The 17,383-nt window shown below is 42.6% G+C and overlaps 5 protein-coding genes across 5 annotated transcripts; 2 read left to right on the forward strand and 3 right to left on the reverse strand.

Annotated features, from left to right (window-relative positions):
* Positions 1 to 207: 207 nt before the first annotated feature.
* Positions 208 to 1,373, reverse strand: EAF01_001768 (uncharacterized protein; the record flags this gene model as incomplete). Its single annotated transcript, XM_038910018.1, has 3 exons — positions 208 to 373; positions 493 to 896; positions 969 to 1,373. 3 exons carry the CDS (start codon positions 1,371 to 1,373, stop codon positions 208 to 210), a joined length of 975 nt encoding a protein of 324 aa, XP_038774830.1.
* Positions 1,374 to 1,423: 50 nt separating this feature from the next.
* EAF01_001769 (uncharacterized protein) lies at positions 1,424 to 2,136 on the forward strand (the record flags this gene model as incomplete). Its single annotated transcript, XM_038910019.1, has 3 exons — positions 1,424 to 1,441; positions 1,560 to 1,775; positions 1,837 to 2,136. 3 exons carry the CDS (start codon positions 1,424 to 1,426, stop codon positions 2,134 to 2,136), a joined length of 534 nt encoding a protein of 177 aa, XP_038774831.1.
* A 1,311-nt stretch (positions 2,137 to 3,447) lies between these two features.
* On the reverse strand, positions 3,448 to 7,038 carry EAF01_001770 (uncharacterized protein; the record flags this gene model as incomplete). The annotated part of the gene is made up of 3 exons (XM_038910020.1): positions 3,448 to 5,316; positions 5,368 to 6,373; positions 6,458 to 7,038. The coding sequence occupies 3 exons, from the start codon at positions 7,036 to 7,038 to the stop codon at positions 3,448 to 3,450; spliced, it is 3,456 nt and encodes a 1,151-aa protein (XP_038774832.1).
* Positions 7,039 to 12,632: 5,594 nt separating this feature from the next.
* Positions 12,633 to 14,528, reverse strand: EAF01_001771 (uncharacterized protein; the record flags this gene model as incomplete). Its single annotated transcript, XM_038910021.1, has 3 exons — positions 12,633 to 13,690; positions 13,745 to 14,410; positions 14,466 to 14,528. The coding sequence occupies 3 exons, from the start codon at positions 14,526 to 14,528 to the stop codon at positions 13,232 to 13,234; spliced, it is 1,188 nt and encodes a 395-aa protein (XP_038774833.1). The 3' UTR covers positions 12,633 to 13,231.
* Positions 14,529 to 15,826: 1,298 nt separating this feature from the next.
* Positions 15,827 to 16,837, forward strand: EAF01_001772 (uncharacterized protein; the record flags this gene model as incomplete). Its single annotated transcript, XM_038910022.1, has 2 exons — positions 15,827 to 15,874; positions 16,019 to 16,837. The coding sequence occupies 2 exons, from the start codon at positions 15,827 to 15,829 to the stop codon at positions 16,835 to 16,837; spliced, it is 867 nt and encodes a 288-aa protein (XP_038774834.1).
* Between the last annotated feature and the right edge of the window lie 546 nt (positions 16,838 to 17,383).

Here is a 17,383-nt window from a genome sequence, read left to right on the forward strand (position 1 = left end):
TAGACTAAAAAAGCGATTTTTAATGTAAAAGGGTGGCCCTAAACAGGGGTGGCCCGAAAGTAGGGTGGTCGATTTAATATTCCAAACAATATTCCACACCCTACATATAAGAGAGTGTAGAGCACTAGATATATCAATTGTCCTGGCGACCGAAAGCGATGTCCTTTGACGAGCCGACAATAAAACAAACAAAAAAGGTACTGCAAGTCAAAGTCGAAGATATGGGTGATCAGGAGAAGTGCAGTATCGCTGGTGAACGGTCCACGCTCTAAAATGTTGAAGGCGGAGAGAATCCAGCCAGTCATCTTGAGCCAAATGGGTGGCTTCGAGCTCAAGTTGAAGAATTGATAAAATAGTGACGTTGTGATGACTCCTATGAGACTTTTGGAAACCGTTGTATTGATGACTCGGTATGCAAGCTGGGCGCGCTGGCATAAAATGTGAAGTCTTCCGGATATAAACGAGGCCATGCATAACATTAGAAACATGTACGTTATGACAGTGACAATGGTATTGAGAGTGCTTTCTGCAAGACACTTTCGAGAGAAGAACAAGAATATTGTGAAGGAGACTACAGCAATTAATGCCTCAAATCGTTTTTGAAAGAGTTTCTTCGCCCCAAACGTAGCCTGAATAGGTTCAAGACAGTCGAGATGACAATTTTCGCCGCTCGATACCGGAATGGAGAGCACGAGTGTTAAATCTGGCGGATGAAGCACCCTTTCCTGTCCACACACAATTCTACATTGCCAAGCAGGTTGCACAATTTGAAGAGCCTCTCCAAGCACGTCCATATTCCATAACAACGGTGGACTGATGCCTGCTGTGTCGCGCTTAGCAAATCCATCTAAGCTAGCATTGCTATTTGCTCTACAGAAGTTCGAATTAACGATAATCTAGAATTCATCAGCGAGGTCTGTTTTGGTGTGTAGTCAGTCACACAACATAAAATATGACTTGCAACTTACCGGCTGATCCGAAAATGATATACATGCCGTGAAAAGAGCCAATCGATTTGCTTTTGCAGTGGCATCAGCAGCAGTACTCGAAAGTATCCAAGTAGATGTTCCATATGTGACTGCGGCGATAAGACCGAGTAATGTTACAAATAGCGTTAACGGGCTAGTTTTAATTTCTGTATGTTTCAACCAACCCCACAGGGCACGCTTCGAAACTAACTTCGTAGGTGTAATTCGCGGTGCTAGAAACACCGGATAGACGTTTAAAACTGCTGCTCCAGAGGAAGCACGAGACGCGGGGTTGCTGAGAGAAGTATCAGTTGCAAGATGCTCACTCGAGGACACAACGAGATCTTGTCCTGCCGAAGTTGGGGGAAGCGACCCTGAATGAGTTGTCATCTCAATCGATGCCATCTTATAGTTAGTTGTCTTTCAAAAGTTAAGATGGATAAATCAACCAGACCATGAGAAGTGTTCACGGAGTTTATTGATTCACAATCTCACTGATGAGGCTGAGGTGCTATTTCTGATTGGTGGACAGTAAGGCTTGATCACGCCCAATGCCAGGCTATGCACCACAGCCACTTCAAGAAAATATAGTTATCTGTAACATCTATCTTTGACTTTCAATCTAGCCGACATTTCCCAGAATTTGGATTCGATCTCCAACAAGAGCGACTAGTTTCTTCCCCCTTGGGTTGCTTGTGCCCGGATCACAGAAAGTCCACATATCCATATCGTACCCTTCCTGAGAGCAATGTCAGTGTCAAAACCAACGAAGCTAGAATTGGAGGTGATAACCTCAAATTAACAGAGGTATGTGATCTCACCTGTTCCGGTGTACTGGTCAATATCATGTAACACATCAAGTAACTAGATTAGCAAAACCTTCAACCGACTATCTACATCTACCAAACTTACCTACTTCAAACAAATTCTCCTTGAAATTAAGACAGACACAAATGATAGTACCACCCCTCGTGATCAGTGTATCACACTCCAATCCAGGGCCAACGATACTACAACCCCTATAGAATATCAATTCAAGAGAAAAGAGAAACCCAAACTCAATCTTCCTCCAAGCATTCCATTCCATTGCCCTTCCAACCTTCTACCATTCACCAACCCTGTCCTCCTTCCCTCCTTTGACAACGCCATCAACATATCCATACCTTAACAGAATTCCAAAGTAACCAACCATCACATCAAGCTGCACTAACAGACGAAGTCCCATCATCTCGATGTTTCTATATCAAAGGTCATATCAACTTGTCCAGACTAGTAGTATATAGCAAAAAAAAATGAAGAAAAAAAATGATGCCGATTGTATAATCCAAAATAATTCAACTACACTCCCAAAATATATTTACATCGGACAAGAAGACCATACAATCGATCGAATGATAAGATCCTTCGCATTTGCACCTCATATGGTGTCACATACACCATTCCCCGAAAAGACCGACATATATATCGACTTTAAAACCCTAGATTGTAACTTTCTTCCAAAAGTAGTTCTCACTCATCTGTGTTCTAATGCCCAATGATTTCTATGAACCCATCAACACCTCTCCCCCCTACCCTCTCCCTCTCCCCAAAAATTACATTAAACTCAACGAGAATACGAAGAAGAAAAAAAATACACACAAAAAAGCTGCTCTGTCCACATCCCAAGGTTCCCAGGTCCAAAAATTAGACCGACTATAGATGTTTCATCTCACTCTGCCCATTCGACTATATGCAATACCCGCTAGAAACTTTTCCAGATAGAACGAAGACTCGCAAATTCCCTTTTCTCTACGCACACTATTGCGAAACCCAGATACATGGTCGAGATGTAAAATCAAAGCAAGAAAAATACAAGTTTGAAATCACAACAATAAAAGCACCAAAGAGATGATTCAACACAATCCATTCATTCCATTTGATTCCAAGACCAAGTAAGATACTTGCAACCAACCAACTAATTCTTCTCCCTATCCCCTTCGTACCATCTGGTTTCTAAAAATCCAGTATATACAATATACAACAAATAATCATATAAGCCACTGCTTCCCATTTATCCCTATACCCTTATGTATCTGTCCCTGTGTCACAACGAGGTCTATTACCAAAACAATTACAACCATCTCCATTCCTTGACCACCACTCATCATTGGTTCCACCACCTTTGGAACAATATTAGATAAAATACCATTCAACTCCACCAAGATATCTGTCGACCTTAGTATATATAATATGATGTAAAAGCCACCAAATTGGCTCATTCCATTTGATGCATTTTGTCGATGACTTAAAAAAATAATGCCAATCAATAATAAATAAAACTCCATATTCACCCATCCGTTGAGACTCATTAATTCCGGAGCTCTTGGGTGTTCGACAAAGTAAAAATGCTGATAGGAAATCACCACCAGACTGACAAACGCTAAAGCCGCTTGATGAAACAATCTCAAAACCACTCTCAGCCTCAACATCCCCAGATTCATTATGATGAAGAGTTAAGAGTAGCAAATCTCCCCTCGAAAGCCTTCAATCTTTCTTGTTCAATTGTCTTCTGTAATTTCCTCGTTTCACGTACGGCCTCTTCTCTTTCGTTCTGTAATTCCATTACTTCGATCTGTGCGATATTCATACGGCCGACAACTTCCTCCATCTCTCTATCTGCTTCTGCAAGAGCAGCTTCAAGGTTTACAACTTGCTGTCGCAAAATCTCAACCTTCGAGTCCTCGGTTACTGACATTCCTTTTCCGGATGTGGTAATAGAAAGACGCGGTGTCTTCTTCGCATTTGCGAACAATGGAGACATGGGAGATTTAGGCCCAAATGAACGAGGAGAGCGGAGTTCCGACTTAACGCGAAGAAGCTGGATATTATGGCTGTCCTTGATATCACGAATCTCATCTTCATGACGAGCAATTCTGACTTCAGAGATATTCTGAGCAGCCATAAGCTTTTCCTCAAGAGCCCTGAGCTTAGTTTGAAGGAATGTGATCTTTTGAGCATTGGCTTTCTGCTCCTTCTCTCCTCGCTCAATAGCGTCAGCTAGACGCTGTCTAAGAGTGCTATTTGAAGCAAGTTGTACTCTGACTTGTCCAGCCAATTCCTCAACCCGTCTGGCGGATTCACGTAGCTCATCTGCCAATTGCATCTCCTCTTGAAGATGTACCTTTTCGGAATCTCTCAAAGATTCTGATTGCTCTTTGACTGCCTCAAGCTCTTGTTTTACAATGTCTCTTTCTGTAATTGCGTCAGATAAGCTTCTATCCAACTGCTCCATAGCTTTTGCAGTATCTTCGTCATTAGAGGCTGAGATTTCAAGAGCCTTGATTCGCTCCAAGGAAGATGAGTAAGCCGCCTGAAGATCCCGGTACGATCGCTCGAGTGTCTCGGAGGTAGCGTGTGAGCTGCCGGGCCTAGAATCTGTACTAGATCGTTTGATCAATATGTCCTTCTCTTGTAACAAGCTTCGTAGTGAGCCAATTTCCTGTTCAGCACGATCGAGATCCATCTTCAAACCACCTAGACCTTTTTCACATTGCCACTTCTGCTCAATTGCTTCATCAGCACGGCGACGAAGGGTATTGATTTCCTCTCTAAGATTTGAAACTTCCTTATCGTATCCTTGCCGCCTCGGGGATTGGTTCATAGCACGATCTCTTTCCATTTCCAATTGGCGAATTTTCTTTTCATTTTCACGATTCTGGTGCTCTTGACGTTCAAGCAAACTTTTAAGAGCACGATGTAGAGAATCTCGTTGAAGTTCAATATCCTTTACTCGTTCTGCCAAGGCTTCTCTAGACTCAGCAGTCTTGACGGATGTTGTCCTAGATAAGCCAGGTGATCTAGCGGTGTTGCCAGTGTGCGCAAGAGAGTTGGCCCGTTTCAATCCACCTAGACCCCCACTCAAACCACCGAGTGCACTGATACCACCGATGCTCATTATAGATGATCTCGACCTGGGTAGATTGCTTATGCTGTCTTCTTCCGAAAGAGAATTGAACTGGTTCATCTCCATTTGTAGCCTTTGGGCATTTATTAATGTGATATTCTCCTTCTTGAGAATCTGAATTTCTTGATTCATCTTGCTTTGCTCGTAGGTCAACTTTTCATGTTCTGCAGCTTGTGCTTCAAGTCCTTCGACACGTGCCTTGAGCTGAGGAACAATTTCATCTCGTAAATTGTCACGCTCGTTATGTGAGGTTTCAAGGTCTGCTTTGAGTGCAGTCAAAAGATCTTCGAAGTTTTCCCTGATCTGTTTCTCTTCGGACAATTTGCGTCGAAGATCTTCACAAGTTGCTTCCAACTCTTTAAGTCGTCCATTAGCATCCACGGAATTTATAGCTGCAAGATCAACCTAGGGTATTATGTTAGTTCTATTCATTCCTTTTGACTGGGAGAGAATTACCTGGGCCGCTCTTTCCTCTAAAGACCGAATTTGTGTTTCGAGTTGCTTTCTTATAGCTCTCTCATCTTGTAGCTTATCTGTGAGCTCTAATTTGATAGAAGCCTTCTCTTGCTCTGTCTTCCTCTGTATTCGATCAAGCTCATCCTGCTTAGGGTCGGGTTCTCCATATCTGGGAATCACACTTGTTCCAGAATCTGAGAAATAATCACTTGTCCGCTTGCTACCATTTGTTCCTGAATTTTGGGCTTCGAGTTGTAACCTGTCTACAAGATCTTCCAGATCCATCTCCCTTCTTATGGAAGATGCCAGCTCTTGGCTGATTTCTTTCAATTCTCGCTCCATCTCTTCAACTAGTAGAGGAGGTGGACTAGGTGTCGCTATGGGTATTTGTAGATATGCGTTTTCGAAGTAATGGGCAGCATCTGCATTGGCTTTGGGAATATCGATCGCGGCCGGTGGCGCTTTAGTATGTGCCCTTGAATGGGAGTCTTCAAATTCCGAGAGTTTATGCGGAGATGCATTTGACGACGGTAAGGGTGAGTTTGGTGAATAATCTGCCTTATCTTCCGAAAAGGTCGTCGTTGAACTCGATGGGGATACGGCACCTCCCCAGCTACTAAAGAAAGAACCGAGTTTCCCTGGTGATTTGGGTTTTTGTATAGTTGATGTAGAGTCGTGAGATTCGTGAGTATAGGTTCGTGCCGGAGCATTAGGTATAATATTATGTGGTGGTGTAGCTTTGGATGAGAAAATGGACATAGTAGCAGAACCCGGACGACTTCCTGGACTTGAATCCCCGTACCAATGACCGGTAGATTCAGAATCAGAACTTAATGGCGAATCGCTAACCAATCTTTCATGCCTCGAGGCTCCCGGTGGACGTGAATGAGACGGGACTAAAAGGTTCGGACTCTTTGGACTAAGGATTTGTTCTTCGTTATCCGTTGGTTGTTGTGGTAGCGTTGGCGTCACTGAATTCCAAGCGATATGTTCGCTCGAAAATCTCCTAATTGAGTAGACTTAGCATCAACATGAAACAGTGAATATGGTTGATAGGATGTTAGAGATGGTGAATGCCTGGTAAACATACTTTGATGACGGTCGTTCTTGTTTCGAAACACTCTTAGAGCTTTTAGAACTTTTGGAGCTCCTTGAACTTCTTATTGAACTTCGGATGGAATTTCTACTACTAGAACTTTCTGGGGAAAATGGTAAAGCGCTTTTGAGGTCTGACGGAAATTCGTAAAGTGTTGGACTATCAGCAACATTCGTATACCGAGAATATGGAAGATCCGGCTCTGGCAATTCTTCGATAAATGGACTGAAGTATTCCGCCGTGGAATACCTGGTGGAGAACCTGGTTGCCAAAGGCGAGGCACTGACAGGTAAAGGTTTGCGACGAACGGAATTTACTGACGACGTGGAAGTTGTTGAATATGCGCGTGATCGGGTTGTGGCTGACTGTGTTTGTGAGAACTGCGAATATGTAGGATTCTTTGGACGAGGATTTGGCCGATGTTGGTTTTCATGTGGATTTGGTTGTGGAATGGTGACCGGGGTAGTTGAGTCCGTGAGATCAGATGGATTCAATTGAGTATTCGAAGCGTAATGAGTCTCGGAATCAGGAGTTGAGGGGTGAGCTTCTGGTTGTATATCTGCGACGGACGCCATTCTTTCTATAAGGCCCAGATAGCAATATCAAAACATTCGGGTTTAGATGAATACCGGAAGAAGAAAAGGAAAAAGATGTGCAGTCAAGGAAGGCCACTGAAAGAGGTTTGGTTCGAAGGGGGGGGGGAATTGAGGTATGGGAGATAGAATGGATCAAGAGGTCGAAAGAGGTTGAACCCCCGACTGTGAAAGATAAACGATCACGGGAGTAATTGGGCTTAATGATGTCCAGGATTGAAATTGAGGAGTAAGCTGGGGGTGGAAGAGGAGGAGAATTAGGTTTGCTCTTCAGATTTGGAGATGGAAAGTCTTTCGATCAAGAATTGAGATCCAATGGAGAGGTGGTAGACTATGAATTAAGATTTACCCTTAGCAATAATAGTAAACAATCGAATTTACCATTCACCAGAATCTCTCTTCATTTGTGCTTAGTTCTTACTCTTTTCACTTCACATGGGAAAATGAGTTTTGGCTCAAATTGGTAGTGACTGCTGCCGTTGAACCAGGATCAGGATGTGAAAACGGAAAAAAATGGACGCGCTACTCATTTGGAGTTAGTACCTGATTACGGACGAACCTAGTGCTACTACCAATATGGGTTAGTCCGTTGGGAGAGGTGGATAGATACAATGGAAACGGAATCAATTTCAGGTACACTTCAATTTTCATTGGTCGAATCGTTCTCAGGGTGGATCATCAGTTAACGCAATCCCAAATTTCGATGTTCTGTCCATCCAATCTTTGGCTACACAGTAATAAATCATGAATCGTCAACCGCTTCATTCTAAGCCAATAAACTCAATAACAGGACTCTCACCTGTTGATTTGATTTCTCTGCCGAAGCTCTGCGTGTGCGCGCCAATGTGCATATATGCCACATTAATGGTAATAACTGAGTGGAGAGGGAAGAAAGAATAGGGAAGACAAGGACCAATAGATCTGATCTTCTCCTTGCCGACAGACCCATTACCCCTGATTAACAGAGGTGCAGTAAGTAACGTTGAACGTATCAAAGATTCATACTGCAATATGCACGCTTGGCTTTGATCAATATCATATTATCAAGATCCATCCAAGTCTCCGGTGTACTTGTGCTTAGTCCTCGAATCATCGACGAAAGGATTCATCTATTCATACAATCATTACGAGGAACAATAAGCAGCCAAATAGTCATCTTATTACTGCACCCATCACATCATTGGTAAACCAGGTAGTATTCAGCCCCGATGCGCATATCATCTTAAACATATGCAGCATCCACAGCGATTTACACACGACTCTGATTGCGCTTTTCACGCAGCCAATGCTGTGTAGACTGAACATGAGGATAACCGCACAATCGTGACCCTACCTCAGCCTATGTAGCACATAAGGTTTGAGTGAGACGTCTTACAATTACCTTACATCATAGGGCTTCAGCCAAACAGATAGATCATTCGATGATTACCACCACGAAATTACTACTGTTTGTCTTGAGACAGTCTATCATAAACATCCAAGTTCAAACTATTCTTAGAATATTATAACCTTACTGTACATTGAGATTCTCCCATTCATATGACCCATCCTCTGATATCCGAATCTCCGTATACAGACAAATAAACAAACTACAAAGCTACATCCATTGCGTACATCAAAATGGCACCTCATCCTAGAGGAACAGATGACAATGAATACTATACCTATGTAGTAGGTCTAAGAATCCTTTGGTGAGCGCTAAACATTCCCTAACTTGGTCCATTGTACCATTGAATGGCCCGTTTCGGTAGGTAGCCAGGCACTGGAAATTAGTATACCCCTCGCTTGATCACAGCTGCCATTGCCACACGTTGCTCTAGAATCCATCTGTCCATTTCTTCACAGCCACCCGATCGAAATTTCATTCAACGTAGATTAACAAATCAGAGTAAATTTAATATTGTCTCTTGATCCTTTACTCGAAGGTTAATTCATCTACCCCCAAAACTCTCATCCGTTTTAACTTCCTACAAAACCAGATGGTAATGTTCCAATGTTCTATATCATTGCTGTATTCACTACAAGTGCTCCATCGCGAGAAGCTTAAACCTCTTAAAGTTTTACCGAATACCAACACCATCTCGACGGATGCTTCCACAACATAACACATACCGAGAACCGAAGGTACAAACTACACAAAGTCTAACCTTACTCTCGAGTATCATGTACAAAATAATCATATTGAATCCCCGACGACTAGAACTGGCCACAGTTGAGAAACCCCCAAACTCAATTCCGAAATTAAGAATCCCTTCATAGTGTTCATCTTACTAGATGTTCTACTACATACAGTCTACAGAAAGAACTGTATAGACTATCTACTACATCTACTCTATCTACTCACCTTGGCTACCTGCCTCCAGCTCCACTTTTCATCTCCCTGCTGACTGATGGATCTAGATCGATCTTGAAGAAGATATTCATCAAGATTCTATTTCGAGCCCATTTTATCAAATTTGTGAATTATGCCCTAGAAGAATTATAGAATTAAAGAATTACACTTCTCCATGATAGAATTACTAATTACATTTCTCTGCACTCCATATTACCTTTCCGTGTCTACTTTTACATTTTTCATGCTGCGAACCCCTTCGATGCCAGCATAAACCTACAAGCCTTACCTACCCATTTACACAATATGTCAAAACGCTACCCGTCCTGTCAGCTCCACTCGTCCATTCCATTCATGCACACTTTCGTTTCTATTCCCTTACTTCCATACATAGGAACCTATGCATATCTCTCTTCCATCACCCCCAAAATCGAAACATCAACGTTTTTTTTCCCCTCCCCTCTCCTCTCCCTTGTTTCGCTTTCCTCCCAAAAATAAATCCAAAATACATAAGCTCCACATCCATACCTCGTTTATCATTATCATTATCATCATCATCATCCATGTACCGATCATTCATTCATTCATTCATTCATTCACATCTCCACCTCCAATATCCATTTCATTATCCATCAATTTATCCATTCTCCATCCATCCATATTCAAGGCTTCAAGAAAATCAAATCCAAGCTCCACCGTCTAAGCCTCCCCCTTAACAAAGCAAAGATCGTCACCCATCTCCAAATCCCCATCCCTTTTGAGAAACACCGAAATTGGAGTGGAGGAGGAGATGAAGCTCGAACCAAAGAGGTATCCGATCGCGTCGTTCATCGAGGTTATCGCGTAGATGCTTGATAGACGCCGGCTTCTTTACCTTTTTCTCTTCAAAGTTCGATTCAATGGTTGAGAGGAATTCTTTACTATAGGCTTTGGTAAATGTATCTCTTTTGATCTACCCGCGTTAACTTCAGGAAATGAAAATCATTAGAGGCTATTATTTATTGCTGAAGAAATCTCAAGCTATTGATTTCGTCACATATTGCGCGGTTCATGATCCAGTAATATGATCGAAATCGTCCTCTTCTCTGGAAGTTTCTCATGAGCGTGTGATTTGAAATTCGTCATCTGGTTGATATCGTATCACTGCAAGAATTATTCACATCCAATTCCACCTTCGATTGATGAAAGATAGTCTGCAGTCTACATAAACACACACGGGTGAAATATGGGTGTATTGTGATAGAAATCATTCTTGTCTGCCGCCCTATCTTTTTCTGCATTGAAACCTGGGAGTATCAAAGTTCTTGTCCTGATACCCCTGATCTACATATATTTTCTATCACTACTCATTATCGCTTCAAAATGTATGATGTTGCTTGTGTGATCATCAATCATCACCCAATGCTATCTCTTCACCTACCCATCGACGAGATACCTATCTATCCATTATTCTTTAATCGACCATCCATCCATCCATCCATTTCCACCAAACCGCCCAGAAGTGTCCCATCTCAAACTCCCAATTCCATTGCAAACCCTCACAAATCCACACATGTCCCGTCCCCCTACCCACAATATCCCTTCCTTCCCCTCTCATTCTCACATCCCACATCCCAAGAACCACCCCCCGAAGAAAAAAGAAAAGAAAACCACTCAAAAACATCATTTGTCCTCGGAGAGACTCGAACTCTCGACCTTTGGATGGCTAAAGTGACTGTTTACAATCACCTCATATGAGGATATGAGACCAACGCTCTAACCAACTGAGCCACGAAGACTGGGGAATTTGATCATGTGATGATTTATGAAAGGGTCATCTGTTTTTGAAAATATATACGACGTCTATCATTTTTTGAACTTGCAAAAGGTGTAGGTATCAAGACAAAAAAACAGAAGTAGATCACGATGGAGACGGAATTAATATAATATACTAGTTTTCTATGCTGATTTTTCAATTACTTATTATCTTCTATAAATTTTTCTTTCCTACCATCTATGTTAACCCATCAAGCTCTTTTGAAGAGACACGAAAATCTTGTCTACAGGTATTCTTTCTCTGGAAGATAACTAACTAACTACTCGAGTATATCATCTATCCTTCCCCATTCCATCACATATATACCTACCATCTCGTCCATATCCCTCCCTCTTTCTCTCAGTTCAGCTCCTCTCGCAATACCATTAACTCGAACCTGTATTACCATCACAAAGCAATCCCGACGTTCCATGCTATTGATATCCTCCCCTCTTTCTCACCCACTTACCACTACTTCGACTAACTCCTCTCGTTATCTCACATCCCATCTCACGTCTACATCCACTTCCACTTCTACTTCTACTTCCACACCCACACTCAATAAGTATAGATACCTATCAAACATTCACCCACCCATTCATACTCATTGACCCTCCGCATCTTTTATTCATCCCCTCTCCCTCTCATTCTCACTCCTATCTATGCCTTGATCCACATTCCTATTGGCCCCCTTTCCTTCATCCTCTCATCCTCTTCCAAGTCGCCCACATCATCTCTTATCATTTCCCATCCCTACCTCTCTATTTACATATCCTCTGCATTCATTCATTCCCCTTCATCCCAGATCTCCCAACCAGAAACCAGTCCAAGTTCCAAATTCCAAGTCCCAAGTTCCAAACCACCCCGAATACTAACCCACCTACACACCTCAAACTCACACCTCAAACTCACCCCTCCCCCTCCCATATCCCTCCACCCAAGTCCGACAATACCCACTAGCGCTCTCCATCTCGTCATTTAGCCACCCAGTTACACACATTACCTCCAATACTCTCTATCCAATCCCAATCCCCAGTACTCAGTCTCAATTACCATCCTTCTCCAAGCTCCAACCTCCAAGCCCGATTCTATCCACCGCAACTATGTTATATTTTCTTCCATGTATCCTTCATTCACCTATCAAATCAGATTGAAGTCAAATTTCAAGCTCAGCCTCGCGCCATTCATCCCATCACCAAGTAAGCATACAACACATCAAAGGATTTGAGAACAATAGAAACCCGCTCACAAAGGGAAATTTCTGTACAATAGCAATTATTTTGTCAAAGGAGATACAAATCGAGGAAAGTTTCGGCAAAATTAAATATGGGTAGGAGGAATTTTCAGTGCTGTTGGTGTGACTATTGATCCCCAAGTTCTTGAGTTTACACAAATCAAATAATCAAATTCACTTCATATCACTAATATGCATGTATCAAATAATAAAAGTAGAGAAAGAACAGTAATCTTAAATTGCTATCCCCCACTAAATCCAAAAAAAAACTCTTCTTCTAACCATCAAATCATGATTAGATGAGTGTCTATCTTCAATTCAAATCGAATCAAGTTGAGCTCCATGCACAATAGCAACTGAGAATCCTCTCCAAGACAACCTGCCCAGGGTATTCTCCGACTATATTGAAGATGTTGAAGTTCTCCGTAACGCCGAATGCTATGTATGCCACACCTCCCATCCCCGAAAAGAGTAATAATCCATTGCCCGCCATATCTACGGTCTATGTTGAAAGACTTTTATCTCCGTTTGTGTCTTTTGCTGTATGTAATCCTTGAAAAACAAATGAGAAGAAACTCAGAAATAGTGCTTTTGTCATGCAATAAAGCGCTGTTCAAAGCAGGTGTAATAAAAAAAAAGTGTGAATGATATCATAAAAAAACTCCCGCCATATATTGGCCCCAAAGGTCGTTGAGACCATGCCTTTCATCAATCATTGCGCCGTTAGATATCCGTAGGAAATACAGGGAATCCTGGTTGTACAAAGACGTTGAGTCTTGTACTGATGTTGTGTTTGAGTTTATTATATTTTTATTTAGAACTTGAGGGTCTTGGGCTTCTCCCAGCTGAATTCTTGGCTGGTGAAGTGACCGTTCTTGGCAGTCTTGAAGTAGATTGGCTTGGCCAAATCAAGCTCCTTGACAATGACACCAGGTCTCAAGTCAAAGTTGGCTCTGATAATCTCAACAAGTTCATCAGAGGTCTTGTCGGATGTACCATATGTGTCAACGAAAATAGAGAGTGGCTCGGCGACACCAATGGCGTATGAAAGTTGGACGAGAGCACGTCTGGCAAGTTTTGCATTGACCAAAGACTTGGCAATCCATCTAGCGACGTAGGCGGCAGATCTGTCGACCTTGGAGAAATCCTTTCCGGAGAAAGCTCCACCACCGTGAGCACCCCATCCACCGTATGTGTCGACAATAATCTTTCTGCCAGTAAGACCGGCATCTCCTTGAGGTCCACCAATGATGAAAAGTCCGGATGGTTGGATCTGAGAAGGACATGTTAGCAAATTGTCATTGCAGAATAATTACAGTTAACTTACGTGGTAGATAGTCTCCTCAGTCAAGTATTCGGCTGGAATAACCTTCTTGATAATCTTCTCCAAGATCTCCTTTCTCAAAGACTCGGTGGTGATGTTCTCGTCGTGTTGAGCACTGACAACAACGGTGTGAACCTTTTGTGGGACAACAGCTCCGTTGTCGTGCTTGTACTCAATGGTAACTTGAGTCTTGGTATCAGGTCTGAGCCATGGCAAGCTTCCGTCTCTGCGAGCCGCGGACATAGCAGCGTTAAGCTTGTGTGCCAATTGAAGGGTCAAAGGGAACAATTCAGGAGTCTCATCAGTGGCATAACCGAACATGATACCTTGATCACCAGCACCCAATTGCTCAAGAGCTTGCTCGTAGTGAAGACCTTGAGCGATATCTGGGGATTGTTCTTCAATGGCAACCAAAACGTTGCAAGTCTTGTAATCGAAACCCTTGGAAGAGTCATCGTATCCAATATCCTTGATAGCTCCACGGATAACCTTTTGGTAATCGAGACGTGCCTTGGTGGTAATCTCACCAAAGACCATGACCATACCAGTCTTGGTAGCAGTCTCACACGCAACCTTGGAGAGAGGGTCCTCAGCTAAGCATGCATCGAGAATAGCATCCGAGACTTGATCAGCGATCTTGTCTGGATGTCCCTCACCAACAGACTCGGACTAGAGAGAACGATCAGTACAGCAAATTTGTTATCGAGTCAAAAGGCCAGCTTACGGTGAAAAGGAAAGTTCCTTGGTTGTGGTGTGAAACCCCGTTTGATCCGTTGGCTTGAACCATCGTTGCGGTTGGTATGTGTGAGGAGATGATGGAGAAGAGAGAGTTGTTGGGGAGAAGATGGGAGAATAAGATAAATGATTGAAAAGTGTTGTGTTTGTGAGAAGAAGAGAAGAGACAAAAGGTTGAGGGGTCGGAAAAGAAGGATCTATGTAGTATGTAAGGAAAAGGAAAAGTTTTGTGATTGGGATTTTTGGGGGGAAGGTGGGGTTAAACAAAGAATATGTCTGTGCTACGAATTCCAATTGGTTAGGAATGAAATGGGAGAATTGCACCATATCTCCAGGGCTGGTACAGAATACCTCCCTAGTACCTAATAGAGACTGCCAGGCTGGCCGACAGTCCAGTACATACATAGCATATTTTCCCATGCCTAGGTAGGTATGATATTGGACACCTCACCGCTGGCAATCCTCTCTTTTCTTTTGATTTTGCAAAGTCGTAATTTGTATGTAAGATTCACAGAAGCTCATGCAAGATTGATTCCATACATCCCATGTTGATTCCATGCAGGGGTATTTGGGATGAGGGACTTGCAGTTCCAGCTGCCTTTATCAGGTTATCATACAGATATGAATGAGGATCTGGAGATGTTGAATGTATTGATTGGTTGATGGTGTCAATAGTGGCTCATTGGCTCCAATCACCTAGGACACATCTCGGACGCCGAACATTGGGATTCAAGATGCCCTTCGCTCCGAGGTTGCTTGTGGTATTCTGTATCATACTATGCTTGGGCAATCTAGATCATCGCATCCACTCCGTTATGCAGCACAGGTAGTTTCTTAAGTAACATTACCGCCGAAGAATTGTCAATAGATGCTCATCTCGATCGGTTTGATAGTTTGTCTGGTGTCGATATATTGTTGCGGTCGTTTATTGAGAAAGATTCGTTCACCCGTACCGAGACGGGCCTTGCCTAGTATCCCGTAGGCTAGGTGGTACTAATTTTCTACTAATTTCCTACTAATTTTCTAGCACCTATGCCTAATGATGATAACGAAAGCTCGACTCCTTCTAGAAACATTCCATTCTCAGCCTCGAGTCAGCCTTGTGTGAAGAAACTTTTATTTGCTTGGGTAAGCAGAGAAGGAGAAGGCTGAACCTTTTTTTCTTTTCTTTTACTGATAGAAGCTACCCCACTATCAACATTTTACAACCTTCTGATAATACTTCGTAGGTCTTCACAAAATATCATTGCTCTCCTGGGCTCATTATTTACATACAAATACAAATACAAACACTGTTGTCGTCGCACATTCCTCACCACTAGTACCAGGTATCTACCATAAACATTCAAGATGAGTAAATTCGGTGTTTTAGTAATGGGACCTGCAGGAGCAGGGAAAGTAAGTCTTTCCATTCTATGCGCGCCTTTTTTCTATTTCTGGGCCTTAGCCATTCCCAATCTAAGTTCTGATTTTTGTGAATCTTCTCCTAAATCAAGTCAAGAGAGGTATATATTTACTAATCCCTCACTCCATCGCCTCTAGACAACTTTCTGTACCGGTCTTATAAATCATCTCCAAAATAATCGTCGTTCCTGCTTCTACATTAACCTTGACCCGGCCGCCGAGACCTTCTCCCACGAACCCGATCTTGACATCAAGGATCTTATATCCCTTGAAGATGTCATGGAAGAGATGGGTCTCGGCCCCAACGGTGGTCTCATCTATTGTTTCGAATTCCTTCTCGAAAATCTAGATTTCCTCTCTGAAGCCATTGAGCCTCTTACCGAAGAATATCTCATTATCATCGACATGCCAGGCCAGATAGAATTATACACACATATCCCAATTTTACCTGCTCTAGTAAAATTCTTGACCAAGACGGGCGCATTGGATATTAATCTATGTGCGGCGTATCTGTTAGAAGCGACGTTTGTGGTTGATCGCGCGAAGTTCTTCGCAGGCACTTTATCTGCTATGAGTGCGATGATTATGCTCGAGGTTCCACATGTCAATATATTATCCAAGATGGATTTGGTCAAAGGACAAGTCGCAAAGAGGGAACTCAAAAGATTCTTGGATCCGGATACGTCGTTATTGGATGATGATCAGGAAGAAGATGATGGGGAGGGAGAAGCAAAGGATGCGCAGACGTTGATGAAGGGCAACAGTTTCCGCAGATTGAATAAAGCGGTTGCGAGTTTGATTGACAGTTTCAGTATGGTATCGTATCTGAGGTTGGATGTGCAGAGTGAGGATAGTGTTGGAGGAATCTTGAGTTATATTGATGATGCTATTCAATTTCACGAGGCGCAGGAGCCAAAGGAACCAAACGATGAGGTGGAATATGATGAGGCAGAATAAGCGGGTTTGGTTGGAAACTTTGGGACAAAATGAAAATGCGCTACGTGGAATATTCAGACAGCGCAAAAATCGGTAGTCAAGTATATTTCGAATCTTGACACAAGCAGAGGCGCAAAGCTGGTTAGGAGGCATGGATTTGGAGGCGGTACCGAACCGGCGTTAAGGAGAAATAATTGTATGATGCATAGCGTTGGCGTTTGTTTGGTGAATTATCATATCCAAGAATATCAAAAGAATCGAAGATTGGGGATATTTACAGATTTTGTATCTTTGTCCCGAGCTTGCTCTTCAAAATGTGCAAATGTCCGTATAACGTCATAATATGTTCATTGTTAAGTTGCCCTATTCGCTGATGATAGATGGTAATTACAACGCTCATCCAATCATTGCCGATGCTCTGAAGCATATATCCTTCTATCCAATGCATTTCCCATCACCCAACCGCCTCTTCCTCTCCATTGCTATTCCCCATTTTCCTCACATCTAATCACTACCTCATCCAAACCAAAACGCCAATCAAACCCACCAACCCACAATATCACAAAA

The sequence above is a fragment of the Botrytis porri genome (assembly GCF_014898465.1).
Source record: "Botrytis porri strain MUCL 3234 chromosome Unknown BPOR_002, whole genome shotgun sequence".
Taxonomy (NCBI): domain Eukaryota; kingdom Fungi; phylum Ascomycota; class Leotiomycetes; order Helotiales; family Sclerotiniaceae; genus Botrytis; species Botrytis porri.